We start from the raw sequence: 15129 nt of genomic DNA on the forward strand, positions 1-15129 counted from the left end.
ATGTAAATAGTTTAGAATTTTTCTTACTAAAAAGGGAAGTAAGTCATACAAAAATGGTACATTTTTTCTTAAAAATGATAATTGACCTTTGACCCCATTTTGTTAGATACGTGACCACAATTGATGCGTACGACATCGATATTTCGATAGGGCTTAAAATAAGCTTTCCATCGATATAATTTAGCCGTATTATATTCCGGTGCATTAAATTATTAACATCTTTTAAGTTTAATGATTTTTTTCTCGTATATTCAATCCTTATACGTTAGTGCCCAAGTAAAATATGTCGATCATTTTTTTAAGTGGAAATTCATATTTTACTCACAACATTTGTTGGCTGATACTTTGATATTTTAACTGACCATGGCCTCACAAGATACCTTACATTGCAGTCATATAATTATCAGCGTAAATAAATTAAATTTAAATGTCTAAAAGACGTTTTTCGACCTCACCTGGCATATTTCTGTAAACAGATATAAATAGTGTGTATTTAAATAGACAATAACTTCACATAAAATATTACTGCATTATAATATTCGATCATGTAGGAAATTCCATTTATTAAACGAAAGTAGAAATTTTCTTTGTGTTTATTCACATATTGCGAATCAAATCTGTCAGGCAGTATTAGAAATTAATTTTTACAGCTGTAACAATTATGAAGAGAAGACTTAACAAGGTAGGCTATTAAAGAATATGTAAATGTAAAGATTATGTACGTGAGGCGAAATGATATTCTTTTTAAGGCAATTGAACTTGAATTGCTTTCAGTCTATGGCAATATCAATTTGTGGCATCCCACTGCAAATATATCTACCGGTCTAGCATGGTCTTTAGTGACAATAAGACTGACTATGCTGCTAAACCTTACATATTCAGGCTTTCATAATAGCACTGTAGCAAATGACGGTCTGGCAGTATGAGATATTATGTTTATGGATGTAAAGAGTTTGAAGAGAAGACAAGGATGTAATTATTGTGAGTTTACGACAAAGTGAGAGACTAATGTGTTGGAATAAAAAAAAAAACGTAGTATTAAACTAGTAAAGGTAGTTTGACCATTGTTCTGATAATGATTAGGGTATAAACATAGTGTTTAGGGTATACATGTATCATCGGAAATTTCATCTAAAACTTCAAAAGGTAGCAGGACAACAATTTACAGTTAACACATTAAGGTGCAATATTGAAAATTTAACTATTACTATACATCGTCTTACAATATGGAGAACATGTTCGCCAAACTCTAGCTTCTGTAATCACAAGTGCTTATTTTGTAACGAGCGCTGTGTTGTGCTTAGAACCCCACAAGACCTAACAATAAAGCATGCTTCGGCAGAGAAAATAAGTACTTTATAGTACAAATCTATTGTAATTGTCCTAGCGTCCTAACAATGGAACAAAATACTAGGTTGCAATTGTATATGATATAAGTCTCCCAAACCAAATTATACATGGATATAACACATGTCCAGTACATATTTATAGGGGACAAGCAGCTTGAGTGAAAATGAATGCATCTATTTGAAATAAGGTATCGTGTTCTCAAAGGCTGGATTGATGTTTGGGAATTGTTCTTATTGGGGAATAAGGTACTAAAAAGGGACTTGCAATTTTGGTCAAATTCTTTTCCTGTGTCAAATATTTAATCGCAAACAAAATGCAGAGCTGTATCAAACTTTAATGGTGTGTCCTACTAACAGAAAACTAATGATTGAATGATTGATTGTTGCGGTTTAACGTCCGAGCAGAAATATTTCAGCTATAAACAGACGATTAACATGAAATGAATAAAATGAAAAAAAGGATGGGACACAAGGATAACAGGGTCGAAAAATTTTGATTGCCACTACAAAAAGGGAGAGATGGGTAAGGTCGGGCAATTTAGCCTCCTGTGGCGGAGCGCAAAGGTCCTATCGAATACCACAGCAGTGTTTTTTAACGTGCGAGGAACGCGACATCTTTCCCAACACGGTGCACCACTATGGTTTGCGGTCAGGTTTTCCGTATGATAGGGATACCCCATTTCACCACCTGGGGCATACATCCCAGTTGCTCTGTGGGCAGAGCGCCTAGCCCCTGCTAGGTTTCTGAGCACTATTTAGTCGCCTTTTACAAGCTTAGCGCTGCTGCAGGCCTATTCTTAAAACACCCGGCAAACTATTTTCTGACTTGGGGTATGGAGGAACGGAATTCATACCTCTTACATTGTAGGAGTAGAGAGGGTCCATGATTGGCGAATAAAACCTTAAAATGTTATCCTAAACAAAACACATTTTATTAACTTTAATTTCTACATCACAAAACCAAAACAGCCGACAGAAAGTCGGGAAATAATAACAGTTGATCATTAGTCCCGCCGTGCAGGTCCGGGTGTTTTAAGAATAGGCCTGCAGCAGCGCTAAGCTTGTAAAAGGCGACTAAATAGTGCTCAGAAACCTAGCAGGGGCTAGGCGCTCTGCCCACAGAGCAACTGGGATGTATGCCCCAGGTGGTGAAATGGGGTATCCCTATCATACGGAAAACCTGACCGCAAACCATAGTGGTGCACCGTGTTGGGAAAGATGTCGCGTTCCTCGCACGTTAAAAAACACTGCTGTGGTATTCGATAGGACCTTTGCGCTCCGCCACAGGAGGCTAAATTGCCCGACCTTACCCATCTCTCCCTTTTTGTAGTGGCAATCAAAATTTTTCGACCCTGTTATCCTTGTGTCCCATCCTTTTTTTCATTTTATTCATTTCATGTTAATCGTCTGTTTATAGCTGAAATATTTCTGCTCGGACGTTAAACCGCAACAATCAATCATTCAATCATTAGTTTTCTGTTAGTAGGCATTATAAGTATCGTACTGCACTCAGTTGATTTTTTTCTTCTTTTCGGCGAATTTATATTTAAGTAAGCCGGATTTCGTCTGACTCTGCAACCCTTAAAAAATTATAATAAAATAAGGAGTTCCGACGTAATTTAATATTTAGCCAAGAAAACAAACGGAGTTATTTGCTCTTAGTATAATTTTGAATTTAAAATTCAGACTTCTGTAATTTACTTCCTAGTATCATAAAATAAACAAGACAAAACATGACAATTATCGTAGGGTTTAGAATGTGGATAGTACAAATGTTTGTGATGATGAAGTTGCAGCTAATTTGATCCTCAGGGGAGGGGAGGTATGTTTCCTACTTGTACGAATGCTTAATAATTAATCTGGACGCTTGTGAATGTATAATTGAGTTTTTCGAATATTAAATCGCGCCAAATTTACTAAACTAATAACATCTTTCCTTCTTTTCTAACTATTAACATATCGGGGGCGGATCCAGACACTTTCAAAAGGAAGGGTGCAAGCGGAGGTTCCTCAGGAAAAAAGGGGTGCTAGGACATTATTTGCCATTTTTGGTCCATTTTACACATGAGAATGGAGAATTTTCCGATAAAAAGAGGAGCTGTCAACCCCCTGAACTTCCTCTGGATTCCCCCGAGTTGGAAAGCAGCACAGAGATAGGAGAAAGGGCTTTAGGTGGCAAGCAGTTTTCGCTCGCCGGACATATCTACACTTTAGCAATTAACAAAATGAAAGTAAAATACTACTTAGATGCATCTATTCATTTTGTTCCATTCCGAGACTGCATGACTAAGGTTTTGAATTAAGAGAATTAAGCCATGTTCAGTCCTTATCAGGGGCGGATCCAGGATTTGAATTTAGGGGGTGGGCGTTTAAATGCCATGGAAAGCAAGGTAAAAAAAGATATTACGGGGTGAAACTTGTGGTAATTTTTTTTCTTACCGATTTAAGGGTGCGTACGCCGGGCACGCCAGTCCTTGGATCCGCGCCTGCTTACTTACGTACATAAACTATTCAATAATACATCAAAATCAATATACGTAACCTGAACGTAGAAACATGAAACAAATGCTATCTAAATACAAAATCTAGCGTACCGAATAAAATTGATACATGTAATACATATGATCTGAAGGTAAATTAAACAAGACGTATCACCCACAAAAAATATGAATAAAAAGTAATAAAGCACTAGCAAGATACACTCCCACAACAAAACGCGAATGTGATCAGATGCTCCGCTACTGGCACTCGACATATAGACTTGCTACAAGTCCCTCTTTATTATATATATGACCTAGAAAATTTAGGTAATTAACCTCTCTGTTAACACCACTACTAATTTCTGTGGTTTGCTATCAGAGGGATACATGCAATCAATAAACTTTTTCATATATTCTTTAATGTAAAGAGAGGTACATGTAGCAAGTCTACTCGACATATTGCTAACAAGTATAATCATGTAATTGTCTTGTCGTGGTTAACAATTTTTCAAACTCTTCTCCTCTGACACTCCTTGACCAATTGGAACCAAACTTGGTATGAATGTTTCTTGGGGTATCCTGCATAGAACTGATGCGGGAAATTTTTAACTGTCGAAAGACATTGCTGCCATGGCATTGCTAAGAACATTATCTTTTATAGAAATCATTTTATATGTTTCCTGTAGTTAAATATACTGCATGGTGGAAGTAGAACTTTCAAATTCAACGAAGCAGCAAAGTAAGACGACGTCCGTGATACACCATCCACGGATGATACGAAAAAAGGAATACCTATTAGCTAGGCACCGACATTTTTATCCTGAGGGAGCCTGGGTTTAGATGTAGGATAAGAATTTTTCCGCACAAGCGTAAATTTAAGAAATAAATCACGGAAATTCCATTTTATCATTGTTTAATATGGGCTTGCCAGATTTGTCGCATTGTTTTACCACGAGCAATATTGATCGATTTATATTTCAATTCAAATAGGACTAGTTTCTTCATACTATTGAATAGACGCAGTCAGTGTATGTGTTGCACGAAATGTTGCTCATGCGTTTATCACTTTTCATCATGGATGTAATTTAAAAAGCTCAAAAACACGTCATGTAATAATTCATACAAGTATTTATATTTCAGCAGCAGTCGAAATTTTATTTGAAAATCTGCATTGTTAAGTAATTGGGAAAATATCATCATGGATCATTATTTTTATTTTTTTTTCAATGGATAAGCAAAAATTATTTCCGCAAAATTTGAATTTTTTTTCTTCTAGAAGTTCCCAGCCCTCACCTCCTCGCCAATAAAGTTGTCGATGTCTTATTGTATAAATTATATAATTCACTTATAATTTTGTAAATTTCGGATGTTTGTCCACTATTTTCCAAATTGTCCGCTTGCAGCGTGTTACTTGATTACAAGTGAATGATTTCGCCCTAATAACAATGTGCCGACATACAAATGTATCTTCGTGTTATTTGACATTTTAGTTTATTTTGAACGAATGTCATCGTTCTCAGTGTTACCGTGGATTTTATTACTTTTGTGGTCGGGGTCTTCCAGAGCTTAATTGAAGGTGTGTTTACACTTATTGAAGATCTTTTTGGTGATCTCTGGAAGTATTTACTATTTTTATACGATCGATAGTGCATTTGTTCCATTTCACCATATCTGTTCCCTTTACTGTGTGTATTTCAAGTAAAGAGCAGCACTAATTGGATCTTTGGCACGTTAATATCTATATAAATGTGTCAAAGATCCAATTAGTGCTGCTCTTTTACTTGGACTTCCTAGTTTCAAAATATATTTTAAAAGTAGGAATGATGGACATTCATATGTCGTTAACAAACCACACATACACTAAATTCTCCTATTCAGTGCATAATTGAACTAATAACTACTTTTTGATCATTACCAATTTTTAAATTTTCAGGTCGAAATTCAATTTAAGTCACAATCATTGAAACAAATAACATCATTAGATACACGATCGTCTCCACTAGCTACATTTCTCAGTTGATAAGCATTATAGCTCAAGTGCTACAAGTTATTCCATAGATATATATGTGTCACGTAAAAAGCGCTTAGTTTCTGGATGCATAGTTCCAAAAACAGGTAAATTAACATACCCATAAACGAAAGAGCCTTAGAATATAATTTCAACAATGGTGTCTAGTGCAGGAACAGTAACCATGCACCTATATCTCTATTATAATAACATACAATCGCCAAAAGAGACTTTCATTATTGACCATTCGTTTTTTTTAATAAACCTACTAAACAGAGTAATCCGACTCTGGGACAACTGCACTTTACAAGATCCCAACTTACTAAAAATTGTTCAAATATAGAGGCGATACGTATTATATCTAGTCTTAGACAAACTACATCACTTCAAAAATTATACTTAGAACTACTTATTTGTAGAATAAAACAAACTGTTAACTCAACTTCAGCATTTGAACAACCGGTAAGAATCCAAAGCTGGTATCGTTGGCTTGATATATTCTGTGATTATATATTAGCACGGTAAAGATTTTCCACATCTTTACAAACAGAAATGTACTATCCTTCGTCTTTGACATGTTCTTTTGTACGTGCCTGTTTCATTTGGTACACCCAAAAGGTCAGTTCTCTCAAATAATTTCAGTTAAACGTGGAAATTCTTTCAAGACGTCCGGTGCCTGCATATTGTGCCAAAATGATCTTTTTTGTCTAAGCCCCTTGGTTTTACCATTTCCTGTACAAGATTTGGCTCCTTTACTTTTTTTTATAATATTCTTATATTTGTTACAAATACCTGCAACGATAAGTACAATGTCTACTACATATTTTAACATAGAATTAAGTAAAACATTGGCCAAAAATTGCCATTGCTTAAGGCGACCACTCGCGGACTCAACAACCCATCTGACTTTTGTAACTAACCTGGAGTCATTGCCATCAGATGTACGTGTGGTGTGTTGTTTTTCAGACTGTGAAAGGTAAGCGAGACCATCAACTTGGTACCCTAGGTCACGTAGGAGACTTAAAGAATTGCAGAAACCCCTATCCAGCACGCAACGGTGTTAAGGTGTTTTCCAGAAAATTCGACAAAAATCCTGTACAATTTTAAAAATGTTTCAACCTCCCAAAAAATCCTTTATTTGACATTTTGCATAAAAAAAACTACATATGTACATATTCTACGATATCAGTCCATCGATTCTTTGGGCGAATTTATTGATAAAAAACCGGTTCCAGTTCAGTTTCATGGTTTGAAACTAGTTTTCAAAAAGTTTGAAAAAGGTTTCAAACCAGTTTTGGTTTGGAGATTTTTTGGTAAATGAAACGTTTATAGATTTATTATGGCTGACATGGAGCTGGCATTGCTTGTTCATACATTATTACAGTCAGAGGAAGATATGTCTTCAACTTATCTTCAATTGATTGCAAATGAAAATGTAATTCCAATGATTAGTACTACAGCGCTCATGAAAAAAAAAGACAACACAGGAAGGCTCGGGTCACCAATTATGTCGAGACAATACTACCCCTTTATGGGATTGACGATTTCCGCGACAGATTCAGAATGAATAGAGATACTTTCGAGTCCTTAGTTACTAAGTTAGCTCCATTTTTGATACATGGGAATCAAAATGGTAACATGAAAACCACAGTGGAAAAACAGTCTGTGTCGACACAGCTTACAATACAGACACTTGCAGATATGTTTGGAGTGTGTGAAGCTACTGTTTTTAATCTGGTGAAACGTATTTCATCTATAATATTCTGTGAATTAATGCCACATCACATTAAATGGCCAACTGGGTATAGAGTACAACGTACAATAAATAAATTTCAACAGTTGAAAGGATTCCCCGGAGTACGTGGTGCGATAGATAGTTCTCACATTCCCATTCGAACGCCAACCAAATATCATGAAAATTACATAAATAGGAAGGGGTTGCATTCCTTTATACTCCAGGCTGTATGCGATGCAAGTATGCATTTTCTTGATGTTTATTGTGGCTGGCCAGGATCAGTACACAACTCAAGGGTGTTAAAAAATTCAAATATGTTTTTCTTAGCATGCAATACCGACACTTTGTTTCCTGGTAATACTCATTTACTAGGAGATTCTGCATACCCATTGCAAGACTGGCTCTTAACCCCATGTAAAGATTACGGAAATTTGAATGCTTCTCAGAAACGCTACAATTACATTCACAGTGCTACTCGTATGTCAGTCAATAGATCCTTTGGTTCCCTCAAAGGGCGATTTAGGCGGTTGAAATATATAGATATGATGGATATGGAACGCATAGTAAATGTCGTTTTGAGCAGTTGTACCCTCCATGAATTTTGTTTGGAACACTCTGACAGCTGTGAGGAATACATTCAAGATGGTGGAAGGGATGAGGAAAAAAATCAATCATTTCAGTATGTTTTGGGTGTTCCAGTGTCTGCCGAGCTAAAAAGAGAACACATCTGTTCTTAGTCCGAATATCCTCTTTTTAAAAAGAGGAGGGTTGCAGGGTCAGAGGAAATTCGGACTAATCTGTTCTGGTCTGAATGAATATAATTATGAAAATGTTGAATTATTTTGTTTGAATAACTCTGATAGTTGTGAATAATACTTTCCAGCAATAGCTGAACGAATTGTTTTTTTTTCAGTAAACATACAAACCAAAACCTATATACCCTCGAATCTTTTATTCTCGGGAGCATAAAACATCCTGTCTATGGATTTATGCAACATAAACAAGAGGCTCTTAAGAACCTGTATCGTTTACCGGAAAGTCTCCTAGTGTGTCGTCTGGCAACCTGCCAGACACATTTTATAAGGAGACCATAGTTTAACTGGTACTTTCAGGAAAAGATCTTTTTGTCCTTCTCCAAAAGGGTCCAATGATAGACTATGAAATGCGCTGGTAGTCACGCTTTATATAGCTGAAGGACCTTCCATACATCAATCCTGTAAGGTTTAGTTCAATTTGACAAATGGTTTCAGAGGAGATGATCAAAATATGTTTTTCCTATAGGGTCTAATGTTAAACTAAAATCTACGCTGGCGGCCCTGTTTTTGGCGGAACGGAAAGTATTGTACAATCTTGGTAAAGGACTTTCCATACATCATTCCTGTAAAGTTTGGTTCAATTTGCCCCAGTGCTTACAAAGGAGTTGATCAAAATGTGAAAAAATTACAGACAGACGGATGGACGACGGATGCCAAGTGATGACCATAGCTGTCACTGACCCTTTGGGTCAGGTGAGCTAAAAATGAACCAGTTTCATTCAAATGTCTCGGTGATATTTTTGGGGTTCATGTCTCACAGCTAATTCGCTATTCGAGAAAATGTGGTCGATACATTGACTTTCTTTACAAAGCTCAGCTGCTGACATACAAATTACTCGAAAAAAGGTATGTTGCTCAAAGGTTGAAGTCATTACTACTGAAGTTTTATGGACTACATCATGATTTAGATAATGGCTACGAGACATCGGTCTCTGAAATGAAAAGATATTTTACTTTGACAGCTTGCATACTTCCTTTTTACCAGATTTACTTACTAATCGGACTGACATGATCAATATAAGGAACAGGAGATGATTACCTTGTCGGTGCACCTGCTCTTACCCTTGGTTTTATAAGGGTTGTTTTGTTCATATAATTATGTACTTTTTAACGGTTTTTTTTGTGTCGAGTTTATGTTCTGTCTCCATTCTTGGTGCTTCCGATTTTGTCGCTGCCTTTGGATTTTCTCTTACTTATTGCTGATGGTTCGTTTCTTAATTACTTCAATGATAGCGCAAAGTAAGTAAATCAAAAACTACATATGTATATATTCTACGGTATCAGTCCATCGATTCTTTATGAAAAAAATTAACATTAATGCTAAAATAGAAATGAATCACGTGACCAACACATGCCTTCTTCATAAAGTATCAGAAACATCAAAAGTCCAGGAGGAAGCCGACCACATCCCATTTTGAAATTTAACATAATTTTTAAGTTACTTTGTACTATCCAAAAAGTGCTGTGACTAATTTACCTGAGATTGTAAACATATTAAAATTTTAGTCCAAAGCGGTGTTTTTACAAATTTCATCAAGATTTTGAACTTCATTTGCTTTTTTTCCTTATGTTAAAAAGTTAAGGGAAATTAGTCACTGTAATTTTTAAAACATTTAAATTTCCACTATCGATCCCACCATAAATGTAGTGAGTCTATTTAACTCTTCATCCTGGACTTTTGGATCAAAATAGAGTGGTATCGTATAATTATTTCATATCGTAATGGATGACGTAAATCGGCGGGTGTTTCTAGAAAAGCAGGGGATGCTTACCCTACCGGTGCACCTGGTCCATGCTCCCAGTTTTTAGTGGAGTCCGAGTTGCTCATTTACTTTTGTTACTTTGTATGTATGATTTTAGTTACTTTATGTTCTTTGTTATGTATGTCTGTTTTCCATGTCTTGTCTTGATTACCGCTATAACCTTGGTTCCCTTGAGTACTCAAAACGTTCAAGAGAATGACAATAGTAATGTAATATCAAAACGGACTACGGAAAAGAATGGAATGGACATTCCACATTGTACTGATGACATGACGTTAAAATATAGAAGTGGCACTACTGGTTAATTAATAAATTTTTATTTTAAAACATTTTGTTCTCATTTTATTAAAATATTTATAAAAAAATATATAATTTTAATGAACTAATTATAAAATAAATTAATCTTCAATATTACAAAGTCGAGACTTCTTTTTCGCACGGACTGTTGGGGTTTAACACCCGAGCAGCAATATTTCAGCTATATTCAGGCGATGAACACGAAGTGGACGATACAATGAACATGAAATGATGATGAAATGAAAAATGGGATGGGACACAAAATTAATGGGGTCGAGAAATTTTGATTGCCACTGGAAATATGGAGAGGTGGGTGTCTATTGAAGCACGTGTTTCAATGCAAGTACATGTACCTTATAATCAGATAAATGTCCAATGTTTAGGTAAAGGGTTATTGATAGGAGAATGATAATTGCTGCCAACTAGTGGAACTATAAAGCAACCCATAAGTAATGTATCTTAGTATCAACCAGCATTATCTTTAATGATACAATGAAAATAAAAAGAACAATTGAAGACAATAACATAATGTAAATTGGAAAGTAAATCCGATTTTACATCAGGCATTTTAATTTTAGTAACTAGTCGGGGTTTGCCTTGCGAGACCCAAGATTGGTGGATCTGTCTCTTGAATAACGCAGTAGTAAATTCGGAGGGACGGAGGGAACGTTCGGGCCCCCGTTTCTTTGTTGTCGGTTTTTTTTTAGTATGAAAACTTGATTTTCCACCAGTTTTCACCCCCACCCCCATTGTTTGACACGCTCGCTCGCTCATTAATGCCATTTTACCCGAACCCTGAAATATTCGCTCTGCTCTTGTTAAAAATGTAAACAACTTCATAAAAAAATCTGAAATTTGGTTAGCCCCCACCCCGGGTGACCATGATCTGGGTCCGACACTTAGTTTTGTTTGGACACTTACAGCGTATACATGTACGTACTATCCAATCAAATGCTAAATGAACTTTGAATTTTCTGACAGTGCCATCTGTAACACAATTAGCATACGATCAGATCAAAACGACTTAGAAAAAAACAATAACATGCACCTATTATTCATCTACAACTACGCAAATTATAGTGAAAAAGAGTTAGGCTCATTTGTCTTACTAGTTTTTAAACATAGCCATAATATTACATTAAAATGTAACAAATACATGTAATCGCATATGTGACACATTTTTTGTGCTCTCAACCACTTAAGCCAATGACATGTACACCAACCGTATTATGGGCTACATTTTCTTGGCTTTGATAAGGTGTTGTTTATGTCTAAATTAATACAAACTTGGAAGAGATACGAGTTGTTTTTGTAAAGAAGATACAAATGAAAGTATTTTTTTGTGTTTAGACTTGCCCATTCACAATAAAAAACAAATTTGTAAAAGGTTCAGATGAAAAAAAAAGATTTGTTTTTCCTTTGAATTATAAATTCTCACAATCTACAAGAAATATTTCAATATTCATATTGTTTGCTAAGGAGAAAACCTTGAAACAAGGGAATGGTGTAAGGTTCACTCCAAAAATAGTAATTGTTTTTCCCTAGGAATCATTTTTTTTACTCCCAGATTCAATTTTCGTGAATTTCTTTGCGATAAACACCGCTTTGACAGCTACAGATTTTAGTTACCGAATGATACTACATTTGAAAACCATTCATTTTCATATGTTACAGTACATGATTGACCTGTAATATTTGTTATATTCAAAAAAATCTTATTTTTGAATCCATGTCCCTTTTAGGGCACTGCAATAGATTTTAAGAATTCAAGCAAATAATCTTTATTTTCACCATATTTTGAAATAATTATCCTGTTTATTTTTGTCAATGCATGTATCTACATGTACATAGATGTTCTATACATGATGTGTAATTGTCTATGTATACATTGTAAATACCAATATCTCCTTTACAATTGGCTCTTTCACTCAATTTCTCCTCACACTTTATCTTATTATAAGCACAGAGATTTCTTTCTTGGTGTTTATCAACAGGAGCTTCGGGTATACTTCATTTGTCATTCATGTACATGTATATTCACACATTTAACACTCTTGATATCATGTAATCATGTGGGTCAAAACAGCTCTCCAGAGTAGAAACTTGCCATTATTTTGTTGATTCATTCATGATAAATGATTGGTGGTATGAACCAGAACCAAACAAAACCTTTGGTGCAACCTACAATGTTAAAGAAATAAAATGAATCACTTTCAATATTATGCATTTATAAAATAGGGATCAGCAACATTTCAGCTATATTCAGACGATGAACACGAAATGACGATGAAATGAAAAATGGGATAGGACACAAGGATAATATGATCGACAAATTTTGATTGCTTCTAGAAAAGGTTAGGGATTGTTAAGGTCGGGCAATTTAGCCTCCTGTGGCGGAGCGTAAAGGTTCCAACTCCTATCGAATACCATAGCAGGGTTCTTTAACGTGCGAGGAGCTTGGCATCTTTCCCAACGCGATGCGCCACTATGGTTTGCAGTCAGATTTTACGTATTATACCCTGACATATGGCAAGCCAAAGTGGACAAAAATGAGTATCTTCTAATATTAAAAAAGCTATTTTTTAATATAACAAATTCATTTTCTAATGTTACAAATTAAATTTCAGATATCACAAAGCACTGTTTTAATACTAAAAAATCATTTTTTAATATTAAAACTTCAATTGAATTTTTAATATTAAACAAAACGATTTTTTAATACTAGAAATTGATTTTCTAATATTAGAAAATGCATTTGTTGTCTTCAGTTACGATGTTTTAATATTAGAAAACATTTTGTAATATAAAAAATGTGACTGATTTTGCAATATTGCAAAGTGATTTTCTAATATTACAAATTCATTTTCTAATATTACAAAATGTGTGATGTTTTATAATATCAATAAATCAGGAATTTGTAATATTAGAAAATGAATTTTCAACATTACAAAATGAATTTCTAATATTAAAAAATCTTTTCTAATATTAAAAAAATGATTTTGTAATATTAACAGTTCATTTTCTAATATTACAAAATATTGATTTTTGTCCACTTTGGCTTGCCATACTGACAACCCCACCATGTAAACACGCCAGGGGTACCCCATGCCACAACCTGGGGCACACATCCCAGTTGCTCTGTGGGCAGAGCACCTAGCCCCCGGCTAGGTTTCTGAGTACTATTAGTCGCCTTTTACGACAAGCGTAGCGCTGCTGCAGGCATATTCTTTTGACATCCTAGCATGAAGGTACCAGTATCGTATTGCATATCCCTGAGCGGGTGTACGTCAAAACATGGATGCTATAAAAATATAGTGCATTTTCTTTTTGCCTCTCTACAAACTAATGTTTGGTCAAATGATATGAACAATGACTTAAAAAATAGAGCAAACATCACACTGTAAGATGAAGAACTTTTTTAAAAGAAAATCTAACATAATATCATAAAAATGTTCCACTAAAAAGGTTGGTTTGGTGAGTGCAAAACGAAAGTGAAAGTAGGGAAAATGGCTATTTATAGTTGAAGACTACTTTTCTGTTCAATCTTCGTGGACTAGCCCTATTTTCTTTGCGGGAAATTATTTTTGCACATGTCCTTAGAAATGCTACATAAGTGAAAGTTTTATTGAATCAATTTACATATTTTTTAAAAAATCCTAAAAATATGCACTTCACTATAGAAGTCTATGGGAAAATTAATACGATACTGAGACCTGAAGGGCCTATTGAGCTGTTCGTTGACATTTCACTCCCCTGTCTATGGGAAACCCTAAACATAGGTATGGGGCAACGGACACAATATCATATGCCTTAATATATATATTTTGGATCACAACATAAGTGTGACTTGTGCGAATATGATATTGAATGAATCAAATGTCGAGGTAATTTGATGTTTTGCTAATTCATTCAGTAAATTTCCCGAATTTAATTGTACGATGTATCGTAGTCTCACACTGTCACAGTGACATGATTCGCTGAGGCATTTTTCAATCTGACGTTTATATCAAAGGGAGCTCGAGACCACCATGCAAATTTAAAGTAAGCCTCCCATTAAAGCATAATGTTTGGATACCATTAAGTAAAACACCAGTCAGCACCCCATATAAAAGGCATTCATGGACGGAGAGCCTCTTCAGGCTAATCGTCCATGCATCCAGTTTGGGTCAATTACATATTTAATCGTGACGGAAATGGCCGATTTGTTATGGAAATGTTGTCGAACTTATCCACAAATGTACGACTACAGTTCTCTATTCGTTTCATATTCTAGCCAGGCTGCATATTTGATAGTGGGATGGATTTTATGTTTGTCAGACACAGAACAAGTTGCAGAAGTTATGATATCTGGTGACAAAGTTGATGCATTGTCTTTTTAATAACCAGATGTCTCAAAAAATTTGTAATAAAATCTTGGAGGAAAATGTAAATATCCTGCGTATTAAAAAGTACTTCAGTGGTGACGCATGGAATGTTCTTTAATAACGTGAACATGTTTCACATGTAAGGAGACCTAGACTCACTAGCTTGTGATTGCTGTCTGGAATGGCAGCATTATGAGTTTAAATGTGCCAGACTGAATCATGTGCCAAAACATTTTTTCTGGATGTGCAAACTTTCGGCTGTCATTTTCATCCCGGTAGGGTTGTTACACGCCATACCTAATAATTCATCTTAAATTT

At 35.2% G+C, this 15129-nt stretch overlaps 1 protein-coding gene across 2 annotated transcripts in view; it reads left to right on the plus strand.

Moving 5' to 3' along the window:
* Positions 1 to 516: 516 nt before the first annotated feature.
* LOC148604953 (uncharacterized) overlaps positions 517 to 15129 on the plus strand; it is a 30513-nt gene continuing 15900 nt past the window's right edge. Inside the window, exon 1 of one of the 2 annotated variants that reach the window (XM_088550513.1) lies at positions 517 to 682. In XM_088550513.1, the coding sequence (XP_088406639.1) occupies positions 662 to 682 (21 nt within the window). In that variant the 5' untranslated portion in view covers positions 517 to 661. Of the gene's footprint in view, positions 683 to 14199; positions 14332 to 15129 lie in introns of those variants that run through there. The other variant, XM_088550512.1, reaches the window with a different exon arrangement.

The sequence above is a fragment of the Perna viridis genome, chromosome 10, assembly GCF_037379345.1.
Source record: "Perna viridis isolate PV_CMFRI_1.1 ecotype Kerala chromosome 10, ASM3737934v1, whole genome shotgun sequence".
Taxonomy (NCBI): domain Eukaryota; kingdom Metazoa; phylum Mollusca; class Bivalvia; order Mytilida; family Mytilidae; genus Perna; species Perna viridis.